This window comes from Palaemon carinicauda, chromosome 19, assembly GCF_036898095.1.
Source record: "Palaemon carinicauda isolate YSFRI2023 chromosome 19, ASM3689809v2, whole genome shotgun sequence".
NCBI classification, from domain to species: domain Eukaryota; kingdom Metazoa; phylum Arthropoda; class Malacostraca; order Decapoda; family Palaemonidae; genus Palaemon; species Palaemon carinicauda.
Window position 1 is genome coordinate 111380685 of NC_090743.1, and position 14389 is coordinate 111395073.

Consider the following 14389-nt stretch of genomic DNA (forward strand, 5'->3'; position numbering starts at 1 on the left):
TCGTGTTATCTGGAGGAATCTATACTTGCTCTAGCAGCCTGCTTCAGAGAAAACAGAAGTAGTGCATCTCCTTATTTATGGTAATACTCTCCTGACTTTCCCTTAAAGGTTGCCTTCAGTTGTACCTTCGAAGGATGATGTGTGCGAGTACCTTGACCCACAGAGAAGCTTCTGTCCTTAAATCTTTCCTCTGCTGTGCCTTTCCTGTCTCTTCATCCACCTGCAGACATTTTGGAAGACATGACAATCATCACTGTGTTTGCGCCTTTGGAGAAACTTTTGACCTTCCTGCTGTAGCATCACCATTGGCATCCCCCAAATCATCAACTCTGAAGTCTGATGAGAGGGAGAAGTGGAAGAAAGCCGGTGTGGTACTGAGAATCCACCTACAGTAGCCAGGGAAGGTGTATCAGTATGTAGAACAGGTGCTCATTCCTGTACGGGACAGAGCATACTTTTGGTCGGGATTACGGGCGCTGCCCTCTTCCCCATGTATCTTCTGGACGCTCAATTGAAACCTAAGGATCATCCCCTTGGAAAACTTAGACCTTAAAGAGAAAGAAGTTCACTTCGGTTGGAAGTGGAACCTACATACAATCAGTGTCCTGTTGTACAAGCATGTGAGTGTGGCCGTGAAGATGATTCAGGGTCTTGTGATCAATCCCTTGATTATCTGTCTGCGTGATCTTTCTTATCTTCATCAGTCAACACGAGATCAGTTTCTTCGCACTTAGGCTCCCGGCTCCCAGTCTCCATGCGTTCCATCTCCATAAGATCACACACATTGCACTCGGGTTTTGCATAATCATGACTTTCAAGACACCTGGGAACTAGATTACTTGTTTTATTCCAGCATTCATTCCATGCATCGACTTATCCTTACACGCCCAGACCATTTTATGACAGGATCTTTCCAAGTGCTGTGACCAGTCCAAGGCACGAGACCTTCCAATACATTTAGGTGATAAGGAATTGTAACTGGTGACTTATCAGGATCGTTTTCAACGCTTGTGTGAGCACCGAGATGCCCCAATGGGCAAGGCTTCTTGCCATTCAGTGACAGTCACTTGAGTGCCCCTCAGTGTCACGTTCTCCAGCTTTGCGTTGTTATCCTCTCAGGCTATGGGAGGTAGATGCATATTGGTCTACAAAAGGAAATCTCTCCCTGCTATAACCCCAGTTTCTTACTTGGTCTGGTTCGAAATATACTCAAAGGAGAAGTAAGATTCTGCTGAAATACATGTCAAAACTCCTTGTTAGGGTGAGGAGTCCTGTTGGAGGTATAGTTGACTCAAAGACATCCAATTCAAGACCAATGCTGGTGGAAGTGAAGAATCCCAAGACTGAGTCCATGTTCGTCGAGGCCCTTTCACTCAGTTTTGAGTAGATTGAGTTGGGAGATTTACCGAGGCCATTAAGGAAAAACATGTCAGTAGTGCTGGCCGGGGAAGGACCGAGTCTGGAAACGCCAGGCAATCTTCACCCCCCACTACCTTTGGGAGTATATCCAAAGGCCCTTGGATACCTTTTCCCTATGTGCGGTAGTAACTGCTGTACAGGTTGTGCAGTGAACCCAGCTGCCTCATGGAACAAGAAGCATCCCATCCCAATCTAGGCATTATCTCGAACACCTTCGTTCAGTTAGTTGTTTATGCATTTTGCATAATACTTTTCACAACTTTGACCATCCTTTAGTTTCATGTCTTCCCAGATAGTACCGTGCTACACGTAATGCTAGTTATGCAGTTAATTCTAACAGTCTTGCCTTCTCTATCATGAGGCCTTAATACAACAGTATTCTAGAAGTTTTATTTGAGCTATCTTCCTAATCTGATAGTTGAATTCTTGGAACTTCAGAAATTCAAGTGTAGTGAGTGTTTTTATGTTGATTAGGCTGACAAGTATTTTTTCATTGTTTAAATATGACAGATCTATTTCAGCACTGTTACTGATCTTAAAATATTTTGTATTATCAATTTCTTATCATTTATTCAATATATTAACTTATTTCCTTTCCTCACTGGGTTATTTTTCCTGGTTGGGGCTAATAGCATCCTGCTTTTCCAACTACGTTTGTAGCTTGGCTGATGATAATAATAATAATGATAATAAAAATAATAATAATAATAATAATAATAATAATAATAATAATAATAATAATGATGATAACAATAATAAAGAATTACTGTCCTTCCCCTCTTCTTTCCTCCCTTCCCTTGGGGTGCAGTAGTTATGCCATTATGTGCTGGAGTAGACTTCAGAAGCAGGTAAGCCTCTTGATCAAACAGCTTTTCTTTCCAAACAAGTTTTATAAAGAAGTATCTCTACTGTTCTCCCATACTAGGGGAAGGAGGCATAGAATATATGCAAAGTTCTTTCTCATAATGACTATACATTCCATACATATCCATCTCACGAATATAGATTCTTCCATGACTGTCCACCTAGTGGAGGCTTACCGTAACACCTGTCACAGGTTGTGAAAGATGGTTGATAGGCCTGTATAGGACCAGGTACTCTGACATTTTCTGGGAAAGGTAAATCAGACAGTCCCAGGCCTAAGGTCAGAAGTGAGTACAGAACTGACTGTTGGGTTGGCACGGCTTACTTTCCTCCTAGTAGTAACTACTACAACCTCATAAAAAGTAAAATGGCTTCTGCCAGCTATGCCGAAATCATTCTCTTTTTAAAGGAATCAGGTTTATATAGCTAGGGAAAATACAAATTACTTTACGAGTTTATGATTTTGAAAATACTGGTAATTTGGTATTACAATTTTGAGCCAGAGTAGCAGGGTATGTCTGTCTCTGGTTCAAAGACATTTGTGCCAAATTGATTAAAAATCCAAATGGCAGAAATTGGTTTAGTTGGTACTACAAGATTTTGTTATAGAACCAAAATGTAATTGAAAGGAGAATACAGATCAAATTTGAAATTGGGATAATTGTGTTAGGCGATTTGATATTGCTAAGGAAAAAGTGAAAATAAGACATATTTATATTGAAATGTCAATTATTTTTACTCCTTATGGGATATAAGACATATTTATATTGAAATGTCAATTATTTTTACTCCTTATGGGAAATGGATACACATCTGTCCACAGAATGTTAACAATGGTACACTATTTACAACACACACTATTTTTCTAGAGATGAGTGGGAGGGCAGGTTGGTTTTATATGAGTATCAAAAATCATATTGTGATATGAAAATGCTGACCCAATAGTCATTTGTTAAATATATAAACTCAGATTCCTTTCTTATGGTTTTTTTAATGAGGTTAAGGTTTTAAGTTTAAATTAAGAAATAGGGTTACTTGACCAATAAGTTATCAATGTAGACTCAGGTTTGATGTTGAAGGAGGGAAATATTAAGTGGGAAAAGACCACCTATTTACAGTAAATGGATAGACCTACCAAAGTGCAATTTGACACAGGCAAGTCACCACAAGGAACTTGCAGTATATATTAATTTCTGATGTGGGAAGGTAATAAGTAATGACTGATTATCCAACATGTTCATCATTCTTCTCTATTGTAGTGATCTTTAAAAAAGTAATTTACTGTTGTTCATTCAATTTCTTTATCTGTTTTTTTTCATCATTGTTTTAAGCCTTCAGAATATTTGTAGCAGAATTATTATTCGTAATTTTGAGCTAGACAAAATTGCTCTCAGGCTCATAACCTTTGGGTGTTGGCAAAAATATACACCTGCAGTGAATTACCAATATAGGCTAACTATAAGAGATATGAGCTGGTGTTAAACATCATGTATGAAGTGACAATTAAATCTCATTTCTTCTGAGTCAAAATCTTGTTCTTTGGTCTAATGTTGCATCTGGTATTACATATGCTTCCCAAAATTTGGTTACTTAATGTACCCCATTGATTATAGTTTTCTCTGCTACTACCCTTTTATAGAGTTGGCCTCTCAACTCCAGGCTAATACTGTTGTTTATGAATTAGAAAATAGATATAATAATTTAAAACAGAGTTTCTTTTACAATTCAGAATTTCTGTTTCACAAACACAACTATGTTCGTTAAACCTAGGTCTTCTGTTTCTCAATCCAGTCCCAGGAACTCTCAGATGAATCTGGCTTTGTCAATCAATCAATGTTAGGATAAGCAGCTTGATCTTTCATACCTAAATTAGTGTTTTGGCTAACTTTAGATACTGTACAGCAATAGTATTCTTGTAAAACAAATAAAATTTTGAAAGATATATTTTCATGCAAAGGTATTTATGATGTGAAGTTTTCACCTTTGAGTTTTTGATGGGTAATTTGCCAGGTTTTTTCAAGGCCCTGTGAATAACTACATTGGCCGAGTTTCCAGTTGAGTGCTGTTTTATGTAGCAAAGTTATATTTTTGTGACCCAAAATTTTTGTTTTTTTCTTAATGAAGCTGAAAATTATGGCATATCCATTCTTCAAATAAAAAGCTCACCAAATAATAAGTAAAGTATAATATTTACAATGACGTCTAACTATTAAACCCTTCGTTTGCCTGAAAATATGCAGTGGGGAATAGTGGTTCTGCAAGCAATGCTTTCCCCTACTACCGCCAAATTGATTTCCCATTCTAGTTTTTCGCCCAGCCTCATTCAACTGTGCTCTTGTCGGCGATCTGTTTCACTGTGTAAACCACAGATCTTTGTTATTATTTGTTCATTCATGATGTTAGGAATTTTTGCTGGGGAAATCTCATTGTTTCTTAAAATCATGGTATTTGAAAACTCATCCTCTTATGCCAGCTGTGTAAGAGCACTGTAGGTAAGTTTTACGCTTGTAAGTTGAACTACTGAATAATGATAGGAAAGAGTAAGTAGGGTTTCATACTTTCAAGATTGTATAAAGTTTTCATTCCCTTTTTCAGACTGAAATTAAGGAAGAGGTGAAGGAAGAACCCCTTACTCTGGGCCCAGATGATCCAATGTGCACAGATGATGTTGATGATGATGATGATGACTTCAGTGGTTGGGGTTTCGATGACTCTCCTACTCTGCCAGAAAATTCTTCATCAGTGCCTGCCCCTACCTCAAAGAATAGTCATATGGTGGCATTACCTACTACAATGGGTTCCCTAAATATAGCTGCAACATTCAGCATGAAAAATAAATCAAAACGTAAACAAGATATTTCAGAAACTATTAAAGAACATGCTAATGAAGCTGAAGGACCCAAAGACAAGGCCAATGGTGAAGAAGGGGGAGCTCCTGCACGTCTACCTCATGTCCTACCGCAAATAGTTCAGCCCTTTATGGGAGTGGTAAGTTCAGTTCTCTGTTAAGTATTTTTATTGTTTATATTATTCAAACTGTTATGAGCAGAAAGAGTTTTGGGTTTCTGGTCCAAACAAGTACATATGAATTACCTAGAGAAAGTGACCCTAGTAATATGTTATGTGAATTTCAAACCATAATTTTTTATCGCTATACTGAAAATCTAGTGTAAATTACATTTTAAGGCGACTTGGTTGTTACCCTCCTATGGGTTGTTGCAAGAATTTATTAATTAGTTAATCGGATGTTATGCACTTGTTCTTTGCATCCATGTAGGCTTTATAATAATTAATTAGCTTTGTCCTTTCAAGTTCTCCTCTTACTACTTGCTCAGGTTGCTAGGCAAGATTAAGCATCCCAAGAACTAACCAAGGATCAATATCCATGAATCCATTTCTTTTCAGTTAATGATATTTATAATAAGGAGGCAGCTAACTTGTGTTATCTCACCTTTTCCAACTTTCATATTTATTTTTCCCTTCCTTCACTTGCTGTATACTGTACAAGCGCCTCAAAAAAATTTTAAAACTTTAGATTCACGGTCCATACTGTTACCCACCTTGCGTGGAGGTATTCTGCATGAGAACTCTCCTGAAGTACAATATCCTAAACAGTCTCTCAAGAACTGATAATTACATAGCATTCAAACTCTTTAGGAGTACCAGGTCATCAGTACATCTATGAAATGGTAAAGGGCCTTTGCAGCATCCTGTCAACCCCTAGCTGCACTCGCTTTTCAGCTTTGTAACATATCTTCGTACCAGCTTCCTTTATTCCATTTTGCTGTTCAACTTCTCAGCTTTTTTACTTTATGATACAATGGGGGTTATGGTCCTCCACTGCCAGATGTGTGTCGAATGTTCCAGACCCAAGTGCTGGACCTTACAGTCAAAATTCACAAATCCAAAAGTCAACAAAAAATAACAGTAGGTCCACAAAGAATTAAAGGGAATGAACTACAACCATTTTCAATTCAATTGCTATTGAATACACCTAATGATTGGAATAGATAGGAAACTAGTATTGCTCTTTGCTGGAGAGTTATGCGGTCCCATAAGCTGAAAATCAACCGATCGTAATGGAGATGATTTTGCGGAGGATAGTGGCACAAGTGCACTTTTCACAGAGTGCACAGTAGACATAACTAAAAGGTCTTTGCTGCTTCCCTGGCTTCCCACCTGCCCACAGTTTTTAGTATTCTACGTTACTTCCATTCCCACTCCCTTTCTATCATTTTGCTGACTAACCTCTTAACTTTTACTTCATAGTGCATGCAACATCTGTATTTCCCCCAGTTGCTTTGGGCAAATGGCCTCCCAGACCCCAGCACTTAGCCATACTGTATGACCCAAAGGTTATAAATAAAATTAAATGTAAGGAAAAGGGAATGAGATCAGTTATTCATGAATTAGTAGAAGTAGAAGCACAGTAGCCCAGAAAATTACATCACAGATGAAAACCAGGATCAAGGGGAAATTTAGGCAGAAAGGGCTTAATCCTGTAGCTGTAAAAAATTTGGAGATAATCATTACAAACATGAATAATTGTAAAGTTTGCAGCCCATTTATTAAATTTTAAACACAAGACTTACCTGGTGGTTATATATATAGCTTACGTCCCTGACGTCACGGCAGAAAATTCAAAACGCGCCAATCGCCGATTGGATAGCCAGGTGTGCTACATGCGCGCCTCTAGCGAGGTACCTAGACACCATTCCATGGGTTCTCATAGCTTCCCTGCCGGCGCTAGTGTCGACATTGGTTGGATATTCTCCTCACTATTTTGCTGATTATTACTGTCCCTTTGGTGAAGTACAATAATTCTGTTTTATGACTCTCTGTGGCCGCGGGGGCATATAAAAATTAGAATAGCGCCAAAGTATCCCTGTTTGTCGTAAGAGGCGACTAAAAGGGACGGGACGAGGGGGCTGGGAACCCCCTCTCCGGTATCTACATCCTGTGAGACATCGACAAAGAGATGGAGCTGGGGGGAGAGTGACTACTCCCCTCACTCTCGTTTTGGGGTGTTTGAATGTGCGTGGATGTAGTAAGATAGAGAGTAAAAGATGGGAAATTGGAAGTATGTTTAGGAATAGAAGGATGGATGTATTAGCCTTGTGTGAGACGAAGATAAAAGGAAAGGGTGAAGTGATGTTTGGTGAAATGTCTGGTAGAGTGTCTGGGATTGAAAGGGGAAGAGTGAGAGAGGGTGTGGCTTTATTGCTGAGTGAATGGATGGCAGGTAAAGTAGTGGAATGGACGGAGATATCATCTAGGTTAATGTGGGTAAGGGTTAGGTTGGGTAGGGAATGTTGGGCGTTTGTCAGTGCGTATGGGCCAGGTAGTGACAAAAGTGAAGAATAGCGGAATGAGTTCTGGAATGAATTAACTAGGTGTGTAGAAGGACTGGGTAGAAGGAATTATGTAGTTGTCATTGGTGACTTAAATGCTAGAGTGGGCGCTGGAGAGGTAGAAGGTGTCATTGGGAAGTATGGCGTACCAGGGGAAAATGAGAGTGGTGAGAGACTGGCAGATATGTGTTGAGCAAGAGATGATGATAAGTAATAGCTTTTTTAAAAAGAAAGATGAAAATAAGTATACATGGGTAAGAGTGGCAAATGGAAGAGTAGTAGAAAGGGCATTAATGGATTATGTGTTGATAACTAAAAGAATGTTTGGAAGATTGAAAGACGTGCACGTGTTTAGGGGTATGGCTAACGGTATGTCTGATCATTTTTCGGTGGAAGGAAAATTAGTTGTAGCAAAAGAGTGGGGGAATAGAGTAGGTGAATGTAAAAGGGAGCTAGTGAGGGTTGAAGAGCTAATAAAACCGGGGGTAGAAAGTAATTATCAGGAAAGGTTGAAAATGACATATGACGAAGTGAAAGTAAGAGAAACTTGCAATTTAGAGGAGGAGTGGAAGGTAGTAAAAGAAAATTTGTTGGGATTGCAAGTGATGTGTGTGGGGCAAGAAGGTTGTTGGAGGCAGCATGAGGAAGGGCAGTGAATGGTGGAATGAAGGAGTGAAGGTAAAAGTGGAAGAGAAAAAGAGGGCTTTTGAAGAATGGCTGCAGAGTAATCGTATAGAGAAGTATGAAAAATATAGAGAGAAAAATGTGGAAGTAAAGCGCAAGGTACGTGAGGCAAAGAGGGCAGCTGACCTGAGGTGGGGTCAGGGATTAGGTCATTCATATGAAGAGAATAAGAAGGTTTTGGAAAGAAGTGAAGAGAGTAAGGAAGGCTGGCTCAAGAATTGAAGAGATAGTGAAAGATGGAAATGGAAGGTTGTTAAAAGGAGAGGAGGCAAGGAAAAGATGAGCGGAATATTTTGAAAGTTTACTGAATGTTGAGGATAATAGGGAAGCACATATAATTGCTGTTGCAGGTGTTGAGGTGCCAGTGATGGGAGATGAGAATGAGAGAGAGATTACAATAGATGAAGTGAGGAGAACACTACATGAAACGAGAGTAGGAAAAGCGTCTGGTTTGGATGGTGTGAGAGCTGAGATGTTGAAGAAGGGGGTGTGACTGTACTTGAATGGTTGGTAAGGGAGATGTGCATGAGTGTTGTAATTCAAGAGGTATTAGTTTGTTAAGCGTAGTTGGAAAAGTGTATAGTAGAGTAATGATTAATAGGATTAAGGATAAAACAGAGAATGCAATCTTAGAAATACAGGATGGTTTTAGAAGAGGTAGGGGTTGTATGAATGAGATTTTTACAGTTAGGCAAATATGCGAGAAATATTTAGCAAAAGGTAAGGAGATGTATGTTGCGTTTATGGATCTGGAGAAAGCGTATGATAGAGTTGATAGGGAAGCTATGTGAAATGTGATGAGGTTATATGGAGTTGGTGGAAGGTTGTTGCAAGCAGTGAAAACTTTCTACAAAGGTAGTAAAGCATGTGTTAGGATAGGGAATGAAGTGAGTGATTGGTTTCTGGTTAGAGTGGGGCTGAGACAGGGATGTGTGATGTCGCCGTGGTTGTTTAACTTGTATGTTGATGGAGTGGTGAGAGAGGTGAATGCTCGAGTGCTGGGACGAGGATTAAAACTGGTAGACGAGAATGACCATGAATTGGAGGTAAATCAGTTGTTTGCGGATGATACTGTACTGGTAGCAGACACAGAAGAGAAGCTTGGCCGATTAGTGACAGATTTTGGAAGAGAGTGTGAGAGAAGGAAGTTGTGAGTTAATGTGGGTAAGAGTAAGGTTATGAGATGTATGAGAAGGGAAGGTGGTGCAAGGTTGAATGTCATGTTGAATGGAGAGTTACTGGAAGAGGTGGATCAGTTTAAGTACTTGGGGTCTGTTGTTGCAGCAAATGGTTGAGTGGAAGCAAATGTACATCAGAGAGTGAATGAAGGTTGCAAAGTGTTGGGGGCAGTTAAGGGAGTAGTAAAAAATAGAGGGTTGGGCATGAATGTAAAGAGAGTTATATATGAGAAAGTGATTGTACCAACTGTGATGTATGGATCGGAGTTGTGGGGAATGAAAGTGACGGAGAGACAGAAATTGAATGTGTTTGAGATGAAGTGTCTAAGGAGTATGGCTGGTGTATCTCGAGTAGATAGGGTTAGGAACGAAGTGGTAAGAGTGAGAACGGGTGTAAGAAATGAGTTAGCAGCTAGAGTGGATATGAATGTGTTGAGGTGGTATGGCCATGTTGAGAGAATGGAAAATGGCTGTCTGCTAAAGAAGGTGATGAATGTAAGAGTTGATGGGAGAAGTACGAGAGGAAGGCCAAGGTTTAGGTGGATGGATGGAGTGAAGGAAGCTCTGGGTGATAGGAGGATAGATGTGAGAGAGGCAAGAGAGCGTGCTAGAAATAAGAATGAATGGCGAGCAATTGTGACGCAGTTCCGGTAGGCCCTGCTGCTTCCTCCGGTGCCTTAGATGACTGCGGAGGTGGCAGCAGTAGGGGATTCAGCATTATGAAGCTTCATCTGTGGTGGATAATGTGGGAGAGTGGGCTGTGGCACCCTAGCAGTACCAGCTGAACTCGGTTGAGTCCCTTGTTAGGCTGGAGGAACGTAGAGAGTAGAGGTCCCCTTTTTGTTTTTGTTTCATTTGTTGATGTCGGCTACCCCCCAAAATTGGGGGAAGTGCCTTGGTATATGTATGTATGTATGACTCTCGCTTGATTGGATTTTCGTGTGGATACTCTAGTTATATGTTTGGATATTGATATTTTGACCCTTGCTTGTTTTTTTGTCTAACAATTTTCAAAATGGCTACCCCCTCTGGAAGTTTTAGGGTGTGTGCTAGTGGGTGTAAGACCCGGTTATCAAAGGCCTCCATTGATCCCCATTCAATATGTGTTAAATGTAGAGGTAAAGTTTGTGAACTTGATAATAGGTGTAGCATTTTATCAGATCATGAGTGGCTTGAATTCGATCGCTATATGCGAAAGTTAGCTAGAGATAGGGTAAGACGTACTTCTCCTCACTCTTCTAGAGATTTTTCCTCTTCTAATATCACTGAACCTATTCCTTCCCCTTTAGTGGTAATTCCTGATCCCACTATGAGTACCGCTGATGAACCAACACTTAAGATATGATGTTGGTTATTCAGACATTAGGTGCGAGGGTAGTGTCTATCGCTGCGGATTGAACGCAGTTAATGTCTGACGTTAAGCAGCTGAAAAGTGAAAGTGCAGGAGGTGTAGTGAGTGCTATTAGTGCTGTGGAGGGTGCGCCTCCTTGGGCTTGTCGTTCTCCTAGTCCTAGACCTCTTCCAAGCTCCTCAACCCCGTGGGAGAAGGAATGTCGAAAGACGAAAGGAAACGAGAGGCTTTAGCTCCCGAGCAGATGTCCCCTCGAGCGTTCCTGTTGACGTTTCCCAGGATGTTCGCCCTCACCATAGGAAAGGTGAGTTTAAGGTGTTTTGTTCGTCACCAGATGATGATATTCCTAAAAGAGGCTGGCGTCAAGCGTCCAGACCTCTTACGAGGAAATTTGACCAGCGTCCTTCCAGGACATCGCAAGCAGGCTGTAGTCATTGGAGCATCCCTGAACACTTTCCTTCTACCAAAGAAAGTTCACCTTCTAAGCGTCCTGCCAGGACGTTAGATTCTGGAGAGGATCGTCCTGTTGTTGAACAGATGTCTGGACCGGGCATGACCTCGATTCATGCTCCTGCTCCTCCTTCAGATTGGCTTTCACCCGCTGGACGCTCTAAGCGGTCGGTGAGCGGTGTAGAGAACGAACCTGCGATTAACATTTCACAAGCAGAGTCTAATTTTAATATTTTTCAAGAAATGCAGCAGAGGCTTTCATCGTTCATGAAAAACTATCAGATTACGGAAGCTTCCTCTCTTAACACCAAGAGGCGCAAGGCGGCGATTCGGGAAAGGCTAACGCGTTTGGCGACGCGTAGCGTTCAACCTCCTGATGAACGTGATGTTAAACGTTCTACACGTGAGGTTGCATGTCCTGCCTTCCAGGAAGTCGAGAACGTCCTCTTAAATGAGGTGCTGTTCGTTCTCGTAGTATTGGCAGTGAGCGTACTACTACACACGCTTTCGAGCATGCAGCAAGGTACGATGCCGAGCGTCATCTTGAGCGTTCGTCTTTGGCTAGTAGGGACGTTGAGCGTCCTCCTGGTCGTAAAGTCAAACGTCCTCTAGAACGTGACGTCGAGCGTCCTCCTGGACGCGATGTCGAACAGCAAGCTTCCAGACAGGACATTGAACAGGATACAGTACTTCTTAGCTCTGATCGCGTGGACCGCGAGCGTTCCGAAGAGCGTCAGTCTTTATCAGAGGAAGGAGTTGATGAGCCTTTTGAAGAGTTATCTGAGGAGGAAGACTCTAAATCTTTTTGTCCTTCAGTGGACTTATAGAAGCTCATGAAGATCTTTCATGGTGAATTTCCAGTGTCTTTTGTTCCCATTCGCCTCCATTGGAATTCACACTTGGGAAGCCAAAGAAGAAGTCTCTGTTTTCCAGAATGGTTCTGTCTCGTTCGTCAAAACGAGCACTGAAATTGATGGGAGACTGGATGGGATCCAAGAAGGACCAAGGGAAAGCGGCATTCGCGTTTCCCCCTGCTAGATTGGCTTCTAGGTCCAGTATATGGTACGATATGGGAGAAGTTCTCGGCTTGGGAGTTCCTGCCTCTGCCCAGGGAGACTTCTCAAGTCTGGTAGACTCTCCCTGTATATCGGCCATGAGGAAGACCAAGATTCTGTGGTCCACCTCTGAATTGGACCATCTGCTCAAAGGTGTCTTTGAAGCCTTCGAGGTATTTAACTTTCTTGATTGGACTCTAGGGGCCTTGGGCAAGAAAGTTACCATGCTCAAAGAAGGGACTCTTCATGCTTAATCCATGTCATGTCCTGCATGGATAAGGCATTGCGAGATAGGGCGAATGAGTTGGCAGCAATTTTTACAGCAGGCATCCTCAAGAAGAGAGCCCAGTTGTGTTCATTTCTGTCTGTAGGGGTTACTCCCTTTCAGAAATCTGAATTATTGTTCGTCTTGAAGACGGCATGGAAAGTATTACCATCACCTTTTGTTAGCCGCAAACCTAAAGAAGTTGCTCCTTTTCCAAAGTTTTCCCAGCCCTTTCGGGGAAAGTCTTCCAATAAAGGCTCTAGATCAGATGGAAGGGGAACTAAGAAGAGAGGAGCCCAGGACAGGGCGAAGCAGAGTCTGACTGCTTTCGCCTTCAGGCAGTAGGAGCCAGACTTCACAACTTCTGGCAGGCATGGGAGAAGAGGGATGCAGACCTTTTTGTCGGTCCAACTTTTAAAGGAGGGTTACAAGATTCCCTTTATAAAGCAACCTCCTTTAATTTTAACCCCAGTGGATCTCTCTCCCAGGTACAGAGAAAAGTTGAAGAGGCAAGCATTACAGCTTTAAGTGTCTCTTGTTGGAGAAGGGGGCTATCGAAAGGCTACAGGACTGGCAGTCACAAGGGTTTTACAACTGCCTATTCCTGGTTCCCAAGAACTCGGAGGGATGGCGTCCAGTTCTAGATGTAAGTGCTCTCAATGACTTTATCCAAAAGACAAAGTTCTCGATGGAGACGTCAAAGTCGTGCTTGCAGCAGTAAGGAAGGGCTACTGGATGGTCTCACTGGACCTCCAGGACGCTTATTTCCACATCCCGATTCATCTGAGATTCAAGCATTTTCTGAGGTTCGTATTCCAGGGAGATGTTTTTCAGTTTCGAGCCGTGTTTCGGCCTCAACACCGCCCCACAAATCTTTACAAAGCTTATGCTCAATGTGGCAAGGATTCTCCATTCAAGAGGCATCAGAGCCTCCCTGTACTTAGACGATTGGCTTCTAAGAGCTCGATCTCAAGACCGCTGCCTGAAGGATCTTCAGATAACATTTAAGTTGACAGAAGAATTGGGTCTTCTGGTCAACAAAGACAAATCTTTTCTGACACCATCACAAGAGATTCTCTATTTAGGGATAGTGATTTGGAGTCGAGTTTTTCGGGCCTTTCCATCACCCTTAAGGACGGAACAAGCCATCCAGAAAGTTTGTTCGTTTCTAGGAGAACAGAAATGTTTTGCGAGTAGGTGGATGAGCCTGTTGGAAATCCTCTCCTCGTTAGAGCAGTTCGTCTCTCTGGGAAGACTGAACCTTCAACCTCGCCAATTTCACCTCAATTCTTACTAGAACAGGGAGAAGGATTTGGAGAAGGTATATATTCCAATTACGGAGTCGATGAAACGTTGCCTTCAGTGGTGGAACGACCCGGTCAAGTTTCAGGAAGGTTACCCATTAGATCTGAAGAGGCCAGACCTTGTGTTGTGTTCCGACGCCTCGGACTCGGGGTGGGGAGCAACATTGGGCAAACTGGAAGTATCAGGATTGTGGACGGAGTTCTAAAAGTCCTTCCACATAAACCAGAAGGAGCTGTTAGCAGTCCTTTTGGCCCTGAAGAGCTTCGAAGCGTCAGTCCGGAACAAGGTAATACAAGTCAATGCCGACAACACCACAGCATTGGCTTACATTGCCAAACAAGGAGGAACTCACTCGATTTCCCTTTACGAGACGGCGAGAAATCTGCTCATCTGGGCAAAGGAAAGAAAGGTAACTCTGATTACCAGGTCCATCCAAGGGGAGAAGAATGTCTCAGCAGGAGAGGGCA

At 41.8% G+C, this 14389-nt stretch overlaps 1 protein-coding gene across 4 annotated transcripts in view; it reads left to right on the forward strand.

Annotated features, from left to right (window-relative positions):
- Positions 1–14389, forward strand: part of LOC137658741 (uncharacterized) — a 171067-nt gene that overhangs the window by 41951 nt on the left and 114727 nt on the right. For all 4 annotated transcript variants that reach the window (XM_068393766.1, XM_068393765.1, XM_068393767.1 and 1 more), the window contains exon 6: positions 4879–5271. In XM_068393766.1, coding sequence (XP_068249867.1) covers positions 4879–5271 — 393 coding nt within the window. The remainder of the gene's footprint in view (positions 1–4878; positions 5272–14389) is intronic.